General features: G+C 38.5%; 1 protein-coding gene across 1 annotated transcript in view; it reads right to left on the reverse strand.

The window, feature by feature from the left end:
- Positions 1-7258: 7258 nt before the first annotated feature.
- Positions 7259-15821, reverse strand: part of LOC140339556 (ras association domain-containing protein 4-like) — a gene marked incomplete at its 5' end in the record, with an annotated part of 68292 nt that continues 59729 nt past the window's right edge. Inside the window, 1 exon segment of the mRNA XM_072424309.1 lies at positions 7259-12103. Coding sequence (XP_072280410.1) covers positions 12034-12103 — 70 coding nt within the window.

A 15821-nucleotide genomic window follows, 5' to 3' on the forward strand; every position in this document is an offset into this window, starting at 1 on the left:
TGACGTAGACACTCTACACAAGTTTTGCATACCTTATGGGGAGCCCAATACTTATCTTGGTCCCCCAGTTTAATACCAAAATATGCAAGATATGCTTCTTTCACAAATTCTGTAATGTTTCTTGCTGGGAATATTCACCACAAATGTAGCAAAATACATTAGGGTCATTTAAACAACTTCTTCTAGGAGAACTCATATTTCTCTAAAAAAAGAAAATGTATGAATAAAAAGAAGTCAATTGAAAGTTTATTGAAAATAATGCTACATCTAATATATAAAATGCAAAACTTCAATGTAAAGAAGGATTGTTTATAATATGCTGTGTGAACATTTGTTGTTGGTAAAATTGTCTATTACGATTCCTGTATCACAAGAACTAGAGCCAATTCAATGAAACTGATGTAATTTCTGAGTTCAGTAGACCTGAAATACACTGAATATATTGAAAAGTCCTTGGCAAGTGAAAAAAATTTTTTGTTGAGCTGTGTAATAAATCAACAGTGAACTTCATACATCCCAATATATAAAGTAAAACATTTCTTACACCCTGCTTAGCTTTTTGTATGTAGCACTGTTCTGGTTTGTCTGGGTTTTGTTCCTTTGTACTAATAGTGTCACACCCCAGAAACAATACCTGCATACCCCAACACACAAAACAGTTGCTGCTGAATGCAAAATAAAGCGACCTAATTTGTACCTAAACCCTTCTATGTAAGGTAAAAATGTTGATCTTTTTTTTTTAAGTGCAACACCATTTTTTTAAGTCTTGATCATCACAGTGTCAAGACTTAATGGACGCAGAGCCTCTCGGGATACCTACATCTTGTATTCTAGGAGGCTCCAGCTGCTCCTTTTGCACAAAACAGAGATCTCGGGCCCGTGCCGAAGCAGCATTTTTGCTTGCAGTGAGATGGGCTCAAAGAATACGGACGTGAAGAATGAAGATGGCAGTGCCTGGCACATCCTCTGCACAGGGACCAAGAGGAATTCCAGGAAGACGCAGGACCGGATCATAGGAAGGACCAGCTCCATCAAGGTATCTGTGGGATTAAAGGTAAGTGTCATTTTTTTGTTTTTAACTAACTTTTTAACTAACTGCTTTAACTAACATCTTCACTACTACCACCCTGCCTGCCCACCAGCCAGAGTTGCAGCCCGGTTCTAAAATGTCTGGTGGAGTGCTCAACTCCAAAAAAGAGGAGGAACAGTCAGCTTTAGGACAATTCCACTTTTTAGTGGAAGTGCCATCAATAGATACAAATGTGCTTATTGTGACACTAGTGAAAATCTCTCACTTTCTTTTTCTCTCCTGTAAAGATCCAACATTGCTCACTCTAAATCTCAGGTAAGTCATTTGTGTCTCCAGGTGGTTGCTTCCACTAACTCTCACCCCTGACTGCTTACTGCTGTTCAATATTGCTGCTGAATCCTTCTCCAACCAAAATACTTCAGCCTTTTGAGCTTTAAGTAGCTTGGGCTCTGCAAGCTCTCTCTGGCACTCAAAGAACACATTTACTAAGCAACAAACTAGTCAGTACTTTGCCAGGTTGAATCTAATGTTGGATTCTCTGTTCCAAAAGAGGAGACAAATCTCTTTTGGAAGTCTCTGATGGAAAGTAACACCATCCCAGCAACTTGTTGCCCCCAAGTGTGCAAGGGATGAAGGCTGAGGAAGGACAAAGAGTTCCAGGGACAAGAACAGAACTCTGAGCAAGGCAAGAAAGTCCAGACAGTATGGGAATAAAGACAGATCAGGCGAAAGGTCAAACAAGAACAATTGATCAGGAAATGGAGCTGAAGTCCTTCCAAGGTGACACATAACTAGATGTGGAATCCAAGTGGAAAGATTCGAGAGTAGTTAGAATAAGGTGCAAGTTTCATACACAGGTGACAATCAGCCAGACACACTAACCAAGGGGATAGAAATGACAATGATCAGGAGACAGAGTCAGGGTCATACAAGGATGACTGTCAACAAAACGCAATTATATAAGAGGCCAGAGGTGACAGCAGGCATACGATCAATCAGAGGTCAGGTTAAGGGGGTCAAAAGCAGGGTGAGCTCTATTTTGACTCCTGGCCAATCAGGGGTTCTGACCTGACAGGTCAGTGCAAGGTTAGGAGGTAAGGTTAGGGGAAGCAGATTTCCCTGCCTGAGTGCATGTCCATCATATCTTTTTTTTATTACCAAATCTGCTGATGATTAAATCATACTAAAAATGTGTAGGTCTATGGCAGTGTTGCCCAACCTTTTTTCATTATGGGGGCCGCTGTTGACCATTGAGATAAAACTTGTGGGCCACAATGCAAACAAACAATAAAAATGTATGTTTAAAACTAGAATGGTTTTAAGTTAAAATGTAATGAAATTGAAATGTTACTAGTTACTGTAACGTACCTGCACCAAATAAATGAGAATACAAATCAAGAATTTCTACACTCACTATTTGATGCTCATTTTTTAATGAAAGATACAAAACTAAATCTATCATACAGTGCTGGCTGGTCATATATTGCTTCCCGCTCACCATTCCTGTACCAAAGAGCAAAAACTACACCATACAATGTGTGCTGTCAGTTATAGGGGGTCACTAAACTTCTTTGTACACCAAAATCTCTGCAATGGATGCTTCCAGAGAAATGCAATTCATGTGACATATGCAGTACATGTTCCTACTTCTACATCCTCAGGTCCCTACATCTCCCTGTTCCTGAGAAATTAGGGTTCATAGAAGGCAAGTGGCCAGATATGTGTGACAGGGGATAGCTTTGTTTGACGGGATAGCTTTGTTTGACAGGATAGGGTGATATGATTGGTATAACACTTTAATGGGGAAGGGGGGGGTTTCAGGGGGTCCAGTTGCCTACATCCCTCTATTCCAGAGTAATTGAGGGTCACAGAAGGAAAGTGTCCAGCTACGTGTAGCAGGCACTCCATCAGCCACTCAGACCCTCGTACTGCAGACAGCAGTGAGCGGTACTGACCGTCTCATCTGAGCCAGGGTTCCATGGCGTGAGGAAGTGGTAACCGCACCGCAACCTCACTGCCAGTCTGAATGCTGTCTTGAATTTTTGTGGACTTCAGGGTGGACCACAGCACAGACAATTGTCAGTACCCTAACGTTCATTGCCATGAGAGTGGCCCCCAGGGGGTCCCCAACATGCAGATTCAATTTGGAGACCCCTGTCTTTAACCTCCCAACCGCTAACCCCGTACTTTTTCGTGCAAAAATTTTTTGCAACTTTCGATAACCCCGTACTTTTTCGCCTATATTAAAATCCCACTTACCTGGTCCCGCTGTGCTCATCCAGCGTCGGGTCTGTGTTCCAGCGTCGGGTCCGTGTTCCAGCGTCGTCCTCCAGCGTCGGGTGCCCTCTCATATACCGGCGGGACCGGTAAGATGCCGGCCGGCTTCTTACCTGGTCCCGCTGATCGTCCCACGTCCTTCTCGTTCCAGCGCCGGGTGATCTCTGAAACAAGAAGCCGGCCGGCGGAGAAAAAAACAGCCGGACGGCTTTTGTGCGTGCGTGATGACGTGGGCGCGTGTGCGGGAAATTCAAATTGAAACTCATTCATTCATTTTGTATTGGATTGAATACAGGAGTTTGTATTCAATCTAATACAAAACGAATGAATGAGTTTCAATTAAAAATAAATACAAAGTATGTATTTTGAATTGGATTGGATACAGGAGTTTGTATTCAATCCAATACATAATGAGAGATTGAATTTTGTTCTCATTTTGTATTGGATTGAATTCAAAGTCCTGTATCCAATCCAATCCAAAATAATAGAAAATATATTTATGTGGTTTTGTCTATAGGTATGTGACGTTGGACGGTTGGACACTAGGGAGGTGTTTTAGAAAAATATATTACTATACATTATACCGAATTATTGCATTTTCAGTATTGGATTGAATACAAAGTCCTGTATCCAATCCAATACAAAATAATAGAAAATATATTTATGTGGTTTTGTCTATAGGTATGTGACGTTGGACGGTTGGACACTAGGGAGGTGTTTTAGAAAAATATATTACTATACAGTATACCGAATTATCGCATTTTCAGTATTTTTCATTTATTTATGTATTCTTGTTTAAGCTGAATTTTGTGTTTTTCCTTTAATTTTATTAAAAGTATTTTTTTTTTTTTTTTACATGATTGTGTGTTTCAAACATTCTTTATATTCATTATATCTACTAGACCCCTATTCGGACATATTTCTGTAAGTTACAGGTCTACAATTTAAAAAAAAAAATTTCATGAAAACCTGTAACGCTTTTGGTACAGAAATCTAGACCTCAGTGTAACGCTCAGGTGGTTAAAAGCAACCTAATGTGAAAATATCCCTGCTTGTTATTAGGACTAAATGCTTTTGACCCCCATCTGGCAACTTATGTTTTGCTTTCATGCTGCTTCTGTTAGGAGATGCCCATCTGGCCGACTACTCTGTGCTGTGTGTCATCGCAATATAAAACACTGTTTGTTCTGTCTGGAAATGTAATTTGCAGCAGCCAGGAGAACTAAGATAGCAGAAGCCCCTGCTTTCCTTAAACCATGCAGCCTGATGGATTTTATGGCATCCCCAGCATCCCTTGTTAGGCTGTGCACAGCTGAAGGGGATTCTAGAGGCTGATCAGCTATTAGCTCAGCCCTGAACTGCTATTGGCTGCTGGGACTTTAAAGCCTCTCTGCTCCCAGCCTCCAGTGACTGTATAGCATTAGCTGGGCTAATCTGTGCTGGAGAGATTCTGAGTGGTTTTCCATTGCTGACTTTTGCAATCTGCTTGAACTCAGCCTGGACCAACCTTGTGCCTGTGACCCCGACTCTGCTTGTGCATTTTTCTTTTGTACCTCTCATTTGGTGGACTGATCTCCTGTGTTTGACTTTGGCTTGTTTCCAGATTCCCTGGTAATTTCTGTACTGTGTATCTGTGGGCTCCTGGGCGGCCTATCCCCAGAAACCATCTCTTGCGCACTCAGTCCTGAGGGCAACCGAGTGCTGGGAGACGGAACCAGTCTCCTGAGGCTGAGCGGGGGCTGCTATAGGTGAAGACTGCGGCGTTAGATTGGGGGACTGGTGTCTGGGGAATACTGGTACTGACCAGGGCCTTACAGCTGCTGCTGGGATTATTTCACAGTACAAGGTGGGTGGGGAGCAGCCACTGCTGATTGCCAGGTCAATAGTACACACCCACTCTCAGGGAGCTCACACTGAGCATGCTACCTCTCCTGGTAGCACAAACTCATGGAAAAACACAGCAGATGTGTGCGCTCCATCTCCCGCAAGACAATCAAGCAGAGAGAGAATGAGGGGAGGGACTAATCTGACAGGGCCGTAGGTTGGGCACCCTTGGTCTATAGGACAGTATGGTAGCCTCCTATGGAAACAGATCTGCAAGCTACAAGTAAAATAGTGGTGCTTGAATGTTTTTAAACCCTTGAACATTTTCTATATTTTTATATGATTATAACCTTAAGTCTGATTATCAGACTTGGGCAGTTACCAGGTTCTAAAAGTAGATGAAGAAAACCTAATTAAAAAAGTGAAATTATTAGATTTGGTAATGTATTTATCAAAAAAATGATCAAATAACATACATGTGTGTGGCAAAATTAAGTAAATCTTTGGATTATCATAAAATCAGAGTCTGGTGTTTTCAATCAATGGGATGATAATCAGATGTGAGTGAGCAATTGTGTTTTATTTGAAGAACCAGTCCAAAGAAGAGTCCAGCAAAGCCTGATACAACACATTTGTAGATGTGTATCAAAGGCCTCATTGCTGATGCTCAGAAATATGTTAAAGGTTACAAAACCATAGTTAAAGAGTTTGGACTCCACCAGTCAACAGAAAGATTTTGCACAAATGAAGGAAATTCAAGTCTGTTGCTACCCTACCCAGAAGTGGCTGACCATCAAAAATAATTCCAACTGCAAGGTGTATATTAGGCAGAGAGGTTATAAAGCAACCTAGAGTAACTTCTAAGCAACTAAAGGCCTGTCTCACATTGGCGAATGTTGATGTTTATTAGTCCACCATCAAGAGAACAATGAACAACAATGGTGTGCATAGTAGAGTAGCAGGATGAAAGCCACTCCCCAAAAATATTGCTGACTGTGTACAGTTTGCTACCTTGGACAAACTAGAAGGATACTAAAAGAATGTTTTGTGGAGGAAGACAAAATGACCTTCAAATGGGGAGTGTTACATTTGGAGGAAAACAATGCATTAAAGAATAAGAACCTTATGTAATCTGTAAAACATGGTGGTGTGGGTATCCTGGTTTAAGCCTATTGTGCTGCATCTGGGCTGGCAGTGTTCGCCATTAATAAATGAACAATTAATTCTGAACTGTACAAGAGACAGTTGGTCATGCAGCAAGACAATGATCATAAACACACAATTCATTCTAACAAAGAATGTTTAAAGAAGAATAAAGAGAATGTTTTGGAATGACTAAGTCAATGTCCTGACCTTAATCCAACTAAAATGTAGTGGAAAGGCCTAAAGAGAGTGGTTCATGTGAAGCTGTATGGAGCAGAACTGATAAAAAGTTCCGGCAAACATTTAGTTGCAGCTATTGCTGCACAAAGGGGTCACACCGAATATTGAGGGCACAATTCACTGTTAGTACATGCAGAAATGTATTGGAACATTTTTTCTTTTTAATAAATACATGACTGAATTGTTTCATTTGTCTAACAAGGTTTTTTTCATCTACTTTTAGGACTTGTTTGAGAATCAAATGATGTTTTATTAAGATACTGACAATTTTAAAAAGGGTTCAAATTTTCAAGCATCGCTGTAGAACCCCTTCCACATTTCTAGAAAAACCTAAAAATAAATGACACAGGCAGATAAAAAATATTTAAATAAAAAATAAAACACAGTATTTCTTTTAAGGTACCTTAAAAGTCCATCATCAATCAGATTGTCCTTCTGAGACCTGTAATGTTTAAATTTTTTGTATGGCTTCATCAAAATGATCTTGGCGCATGCACAGTAGAATGTCTTTAATTTCTCTGGGGCAGACTGAGTTTTCTTACTACCTCATAAAAGTGTACTTGATTCCACTGCACCAGTGCTAAAAAAAAAACAGCCTGGGTAAATGATTCAATCATCTGCTTAGACTTGTCATATTACAAATGTATTATATTCAAAAGTATTTATTTTACTGCATGTAACTTTTCATGTAAAAAGTTATAGCTTGCGGTTTATAGAAGGCCCTATTTTACAAACACTAACACATTCTGTGTACTAAAATTAACTTTTATTTCATGTATTTGTAAATAAAATTACAGCAGCAGCATTTACAATTGATTTTCCATTATTCCTTTTATATTAGATTACATATTACCAACCAAAGATTATTTTATAAAGAAAATAGTAATAAAAACAAATGTTTTACATATTTTATTGGGTATATGCCAATGGAAATTCATTGGACTGAATAATACATCCATAAGGAAAACATGGTTTATTTTAAAAATTAAAAGACACATTAAGAACCCTTTTGACATTTCTGCAAACATTTAAACAAGTACATTCACTTGTGATCTAACATGGTTACATGCTGTTTTTTTATACAAGAAGGGTGTTTTGCTTGCATGCAGAAACCCACTTTAGGGTCATCTATAACCAAATTTATCCACAGATGAAGGTGGATTGAGATTCTTGTGACAATGTTTGGGAGAACCCTTAAAAACTTTTATAACATAAAGTCTTAGCGTTCTGTTTATAAAACAGAGAATCTGACATTTCGTAAATATTTCCTGGTGGAAATCAATTACTGATATTAAAACACATGACATGGAAGATTCCCACGAGGCACGATTCCCTTGAGGGAATATCTGATTCCCTGTTTTATAAATGGAGCATTTAAAGTGTATAGTAAGGCAACAAAAATGTGTACATTTTTGGAATATATGCACATTTTTCCATGTTTAATCCTGGTAAACATACTGCAAATACAGGAACAAATCAGTTGATGTGCCAAAAATATAGTGTGTTGTTGGCATTCTCTTTGACATGAAAAAGCAGTGAATGTTATGCTTAATTGTAAAGCATGTGCTGTTAGCCCTGCCTACTTAATTTCAGATGCATTAAAAAAAAACCTCCTGATCTTTGTAACCTTTGAGCACAACAGAACTTATCAGCTCTTAGAATTTCTGAATTTCAAAATCAACTAGTATTTTTTTTAACTTATTCAACAGGTCTAGCAAAATGGTAAATTTAGCAGACCAAATGGAGAACATAAAACCTTAAATATCAATAAATGAATGAAAAAGTGTTATATATCTTTTTTTCCTAGGTGTTTGCAAGCAATGTGGTTGCATTGTAGTTTTTAGAAGCTACACACAGCTTCTCAGGTTAATTTTTGTTTGAATTGCTTGACTTAAATGGGAGCGCTTTCCAATTGCATTAGCAAGTAAGTTCAAAGCATCTATAAGTGTACTGAAGGAGCGCAAACTGCCATGATTCTTTGTGACATGTCAAGAGATGCCCAACTGTTTACTGCATAAATACATATTACTTCTTCCTCGTCACCACTCCTGTGTGCCGTCTGAACTTAAGAGTTTACATACACTCCATAATGATGATGAATATGACAGCTTCATCAAGTTGCGCTTTTCAATGGTTTTTATTTCTCAGTTCAGGCAGACCCTTATATAGCCGCCTTCAGCACAAATGGAGACCTTCAAAAAATGTTTGTACTACCGTAAGGCAAATCATTTCAAGGTGCATAATATTTTGCTTTACATTACTTCTTTTTTTTTTTTTTTAAAGGTGTTTAAAATTCATGTACACAATGTAGGATATTGAATAAGGTTGGGAAAAATCTATAAAGCAAAGCAGCAGCATTTAGTTTATTGCTTCAAAACTTGACAAATGAATACATACATGTAGACAAGTTATGCAATTATAATATTTATGGGCCATGTGTAAGTGTTTATTATTTCAAAGCATGTAGAGCTCCTTGGGTCTATTGCCATTTGCAGCCAGGGAAGACATTGATAATATTTCAGCCTTGTCCCATAACCAATTCTAAATCAAAGATGTTTAGTTTACAGTAAAAATATTGCACTGTTTTGTATCATTATACTTTTGCATGTAATATATTAATGTTCAAAAAAATAAAAGTAAAATCCTATGCAATTATCTTTGTGAATTGCTGTTAACAGTCAAGATACCTCGTATTTATGTCAATAAAAAAAAGTCTGCAGAATCTATCAATGTTTCACACCTAATTCTTGGGTGAAAATGATAACTGGTTTCTGTACTTGTCCTAAGGGAATTATCTAATGCAAACTACTGAGGAACAGAACACATTATTTACCTCTAGTTGGTTTAAAATTACAAGTTACTTAAAATTAAACAGCTAGATGTCTATATGTACGCTGTTTTTTTTTTTTTTTTAATTCTAATTCTATTGTAAGCAGCCTTTCTTTCAGACTAAACCTACTTATCTGATGGGGTGTCTTTATTTAGGAAGATGCAGATTTAGGAATTTTTTTTTTATGTATTAGGTAATTTGGCTTCACAGCACTGAAACAATATTTAGGAAATATGTATTTTCAACCCAATCTATATTCTGATTAACCACCCAAGCACAACTTGTTACTGTAAATAACACACATTCCCTGTATAGTCCTGCTTTAGAGGCATTTCTGAATGGAAGATATTTTTCTTTTAATGGTCTCTTTAATCACTTAGGCTTTGTTCACACTTTAAGAGATGTGGCTGCCATGCATTATACCACACCAATGCATCACATATAGTGAGATCAGATATTGCTCTCTATGCAATGTCAGATATTCCTGCATATTGGATGCATTTTTTTTTAAGTGGCAGTGTAATCCACAGAACCACTCATAGAGATCGAGCTCTTTATACCACATCACCTGACTTCACAGAATTAGTGTAAGAAGAGGATGACATCTGACTTATAAACCCCATCACAACAAAATTAGGGGTGCTAATTTAGATGGAGATAGCATATAAAGGGAAACTATACTTCGGACCTAAAAATTTGAAAGTAGGCAGGTCTTAGTTACCCGCATGTTCACTATGTTCTTTCCAAACAACGCTAATCCCCTCTACAACACTCTACCACGCTCCCCCTCTACTGCTTAGCCCAAGGAATGTGTCCTCTTAGCATACAGCCCTCTTCCCATATGCAATTCATTCCAACTATGAGCACAGCCTCTCTTTTTTCCCTCCTCCCCTGCCAACTAGTCACTCACTGAGAATAAAAGCAGCATCCTCCTGATTGAATGCGGGTTAGGAGGAGGAGGAGAGGCACAACAGGGAGAGGCATGACCAACAGCAGGAACATTATAATTAGCAGTAATTGGGGTGCCTAACTGGATTCTCTTATCTGTCATTGAGGGTTGTGTCATTGGGATCGGCCACTGATGGGTCTGTCACTCCCTGAGGGGTCAATTACTGCAGTGCTTGTGCCATTTCTAAGAGGTAAACACATTTATTGCTTAATATTGTAAACTTTATTACAGTTTATATATGAAGTGCATGTTGATACTGCTCTATGGTGTGTCATAACATGATAACATTTTACTGTTGTGTGTAATGCCTCAGAAAAGGTTTGGGACAATCAAAATTAATTTTAGATCAATATGTTTTTTTTTTACTCTTTTTTTATAATTTATATCATCTGGTTTTCTAACACTTGTAATCCTGCCAACATCCCCGACATACATTAAAGAATACAAAAGCAAAAAGATACGCGACTTTAACGGCAGTGAATATTGTAAAATTATCATAAATCTTTTATTTTCTTCATAAAAAGTAACAATTAAAATATACATGCCTCTTCCCCTATACCAAGTATCCCTATATCCGACGTGTTTCGCAGAGAAAGCAGACATAGTCTGCGAAACGCGTCAGATGATCTCAACATATGTAATGTGTACAATGTATCTAGCCCATGTATGTTAAAATGTCAATTAGACTCTTCCTGAAACTTAGTATAAGGGAAGAGACATGCATATTTTAATTGTTGCTTTTTTAATGAAGGAAATAAAAGATTTATGATAATTTTTTCAATATTCACTGTCGTTAAAGTCCTGTATCTTTTTGCTTTTGAATTTTTTTTACTCTAGGTTACATTTTTAGGTATTTTTAGATATGCATTCTTGCACTGAATTAAAAAGGTTGGACAAGCCAGTTCCAAGAACACCGCTATATTTGTATCATGAGGTCACACTATAGGGTCTGTCAAGCTGACGGTATAGAGGTTCAAAATGGATCAAAAGCACAGTTCAAATTGGAGTCCCAATGTTTTACTGACCTGAAGAGCATTCTGAGCTATAAATAAGTCTATAAATACACTTTAAATATTTAACTTTCCCTTAAAACAATGAATAATTCCCACCCTGTATACACATTGAAATCTTGTTTACTTTTAATTTCATTCTTTCTATTTGAGTAAAATGTTAAACGTTAAATTAGAAATAAAGTAATTTTTCCATCATGTCATAAAAAAAATGATGTTTAAACTCTGGTAGCAATGGGTTCAACCCTGCAAATTTTGCCACATTCTTTGATCCAAAAGAAGGCACATTTTGCCAAGTTGAAGAATCTATACAGTCATGACAAAGTGTAAATGTTAAGGCATACTGCAATTTAGGTTTCAGAGAAAATATATTTGTTTTTTATGTCCCTTCAACCCAGCGGGCTATCTTAGGATAAAATAAGGTTTGTGTGAACTTAGTGATGATAATAATGATAATAAAAATATTTCCCGAATGCATAATAATGTGCATGGTCAGTTTGGAGATAATCCTGACATTATAATAATAATGAGGCAGCATTAGTTTATCCTGAGAAAATATAAAAGGTTTAGATTTCATGTGTCATCAAAGGAAACATGTACAATTTAGTATGTGTGAGTATATGTAGACATACAATTATTATTTTTAAGATGAAGAGATTATAAGCTTTAGGGTCCATTGTATGGCAGAAGGCTTCCAAGATTCTTCATATTTTCATCTCTAGTGTTTCCTTCATGCATAACTCTCATAGCTTGTTAGTTCTTCCAGCCTTTCCAACATCATCATGCGGAATGCATTGTACCTATGAAGGAGAAGTATCCTTGCATTAACCAATATTAACTGAAAAAAACATACACCAGTGGTATCACGATTCTGCTATAGTTACTTTTTCAAAACACACTGCCAGGTATTTCCCCGTTACAGCAGCAAGAAGGACAAAAAGAAGCTGTCGCTGGATAATACAAGAGTAAAATCTGGTGGCTGCCTACCCCTGCTCCCAAAGTGGCATAGCATTTGGTAATGTATTTAGGTGTGCACTTTAGTGGTACACATATGACTTAAATAGAGCAAAGCAAACAGAGGTTGGCAAAATCTGAAAAGAATTAGACTCTTTCTATACCAGACATGGCTGTGTGGCAGAGCTCTGTAAACCTCACAACTTGGTGGATGACAATTAGATAGGCAGCTCCTTTTATGTATTTAGTCTGTGTATTTTACCTGCTTGCCTTGATTTCAGCTTTATATTTCTTTTCTTGTCTGTAGAACATTCCTTCTAGTTTAGCTGTGAAGAGTGGTATTGGCAGCAGTGGGTTTTCTGAGAAAATGGCTTAATCAAGAGCAAAATTACTACTGGTGTACTTTGCCTTTTTACAGGAAGCAGCTACCTAACAGTGAGGGGTCTCTTAATCACTGGGTAAGAAACCAGGTTACGTGAGCCCGTACAGAAAGACAAGAAAGAATGATGTACTAAAAGAGCTGGCAGCAAATGGGGTTCAACCAAAGCTGATGGGATTACTGTAGGAGGGCAGTAAAAATGGATTAGGCAGGTTTGTAAGCAGGCCAGAGTACTAAATGCCTCTACAAAGCATCAACAGAAAGGTTCTTTCCTGATGCCGAATTATGGGAGAGAGAATGTGAGAGAATAGCATTTCACCAACCAGATGATATCAACACTCCTTTCCTCATTGTTAGCCCCTTTCAACGTAACATTGTAGGAGCAGGGAATTGGATATAGTAGCTCAAGCAACAACAAAAAAGTAGCTTCCATACTTTGGTCAACTGACCTACTCAATTTATCTTAACAGACAGGCCAACCATTGAGGCAATGGCAAAAGCTATAGACCTAGAAAATGCTCTGTAGCCAACCAGTACAAGAACTGGGTCTGGACAGGGCCTACAAACAGAACCCTGTGGACAAGGACACTTTGAGATTGTCCCTTAATTGCGAATCCAGCTGGGTCTGGATGTGACTTTTTTTTAGGTCAAAGTAGAAGGTCTACTGGATGACTCAGCCCAGCTCTCTTAGCGAGGTTAAGTCTTGATTGAAAAGCTGGCAAAAGATGTCCAATTTCCTAGGACATTAGCAAAAACTGAGCCATGCTAGAAAAAAGTTATATACCCTGGGGGAGCCCACATTTGTTTTTGTTTCCCATTGTCCTATCCTTCTGTAGGTTGCAGATTCTTGTGTACCTCAGCAGAACAAACACACAATATTGTGTTTTGTTTATGTAATTCTTACACAAATGAATATTTAATGTGAACACAGGTTCATCTTGTTTACAAACATTCACACTGCATTACCAGCTTCTATTCCTGGATAACCTCTATGCCTTTTTTGTGGAAATGGTGGACTTTGTTATATAATAAAAGTTGTAACAAAAATGGACTTTGTTTTATAAAGGTAAGCTGTAAAGTTAGATAAAAAGTGTTCAGTACTAATGAATGTGTTGTCCTCTGTAGGTGGATTCAAGGTTGTAGGTTATTCAAGTACTGAATTAACTTGAGTAAAAGCAGATCCGAATAAAACTAATACAAAAATAAAATCAGGAAAACTGCTGGATTTGAGTATAATCCTAGCTAAGCCAATTTCTATGATTAGGCCCATGAGAGGGGCAAAACAAATCAGAGGGATGTATTCAGATCTGGAAATGTGATCTATTGGATGTGATAAATGGATTTTGTGACTATTGACTATGACAATAATGATTTTGAAGCATTTTGATTTTAGCCATTGCGTTCTACATTGGTATAAGTATAGGTTAGAAATTTGGCTGCTACTGTTAACTTTTAACTTACACCACTATATACCTGTCATTTGTATTGCATCATACAGGAATGGCTGAACCTCTGCTTTCCTTATGCAAAATGACAAGGCAGTGAAGAATGTAATCAAATTGCCTGTATTTAGGGTCTTCAGTTTTCTGAACTACAAATACATAAGTACTCAATGTCCATCTCTCCAACTGTGAGGTTAGTACCCCTAACTGAACATGGCAGAGACAGTTTTAAGGGTCTGTGGTCACCACAGCGGAGCTCCCTAGTGTGGAGCATAAACTTTTCTGATTGCAGAGCTACAGGCAAAATGGGTAAGGGGTGTGTTGGTTTTCTGGGATGAGACCATTGCTTCACACTCTGCAGCTGGGGGACAAGCTTTCTACCCAGGCTATGGCTGCTTCAAAAAGAAATTGTCCTGTATAATTTCAATTGAATATTCAAATAGGCTTTAGGTTAACGCCAATTAGCTATCTCCTTGACGCTGCAGTAGAATTCTGGATGAACAGAAACCTACGTAGTAGAAATATACATAGTTACTGTTTTACCAGCTATTTCTGTGACACACAAACCTCTGCTAGCCTCCTGGTTTAGTATTACTGTAACCAGGTCAGCTATAGTGATTTCTAGGTCTGCTACCTGATCATTGTCCACAGGTGGCCTGATGAGTTGAAGTGAAATAGGAATGAGAAATTTTGATACAGGAAGGTAAACTGCTGACACAAGATGTACTGCTTCATTAGGGAATGCAAGTGTCACCTGTCTAATAGTGCAGTAAATCAAAAGTGTAGCTGCACAGAGCTGGAAACCCCCTGATAGTAACATGTATGCAAGGTAAAAGGAGTCAGTTTATCATAAAGTTTAGGCGATAGATCAAGGGTCAAGAGGGTCAAGAGAGACAATGGTCAAGTTGCTTCCGTGTATACAGTTTGTCCTAATAAATGCTCCAAAGGCGTGGCTATCCATGGCATTACTACTAAAAGTAGTGGAATCTTTGGGGGTAAAATAGAGGAACCACCGGGAGGGGGAGGGGGGAAGCATGGATGTGGGCTAGTGAGTTGCTTGTGACCAGGAAGACCAAGTATAATTTACCGGTATATATTTTTATGTGTCTGTGAGTGTGACGCATGGAGAGACAGGACCACTAGCCGGCACTACGGCATGCATGGAGTGGTGTGAATCCCTGAGAAAGGCCAAGGCGCAGAATTCTAAGCAGTAAACAGGTCTTCTCCAGAGCCTCTGATGGTGAGGATGTTGCGCCGCTGGTTACTGCCAGTTTGTGACCCATGGGCACATCAACGTGGGCAAATCACAGTGCCAAATCACAAAGCAGAAGGATAGTCGAGGAAGGCTGGGGTCAAGCAGCAAGCAAGAGAGGTCAGGTCACAAGCCAGGGGTCAATATAAAAGGAATCCAGGAGACAGACACTTTTGCATTGGCAAACTACGGCCCCCGGGCCATATACAGCCCAATACTGTGGTTTCTCTGGCCTTTGGGTGTTCCATGGCTCTGGCCAGAAGGAGATGGTAAATGGAAGAGGTGAGACCCTTGGAGTATGGGACATCTGCACATAGCCTTTCGAAGGGGGTAATGTCACCAAAGCTGAAGGAGAGGTGGGGGGAAAAAACATAATATCTACTTTGTAAGTATGCAAAAAAAGATGTTTTGGGGAGCTCAAATTTGTCCCGATGCAATCTCTTCTCTACCTGGTATAATATATGTTTAATGTGAAATAACCCTTTTTCCCT

This window comes from Pyxicephalus adspersus, chromosome 10 (assembly GCF_032062135.1).
Source record: "Pyxicephalus adspersus chromosome 10, UCB_Pads_2.0, whole genome shotgun sequence".
Lineage (NCBI taxonomy): Eukaryota > Metazoa > Chordata > Amphibia > Anura > Pyxicephalidae > Pyxicephalus > Pyxicephalus adspersus.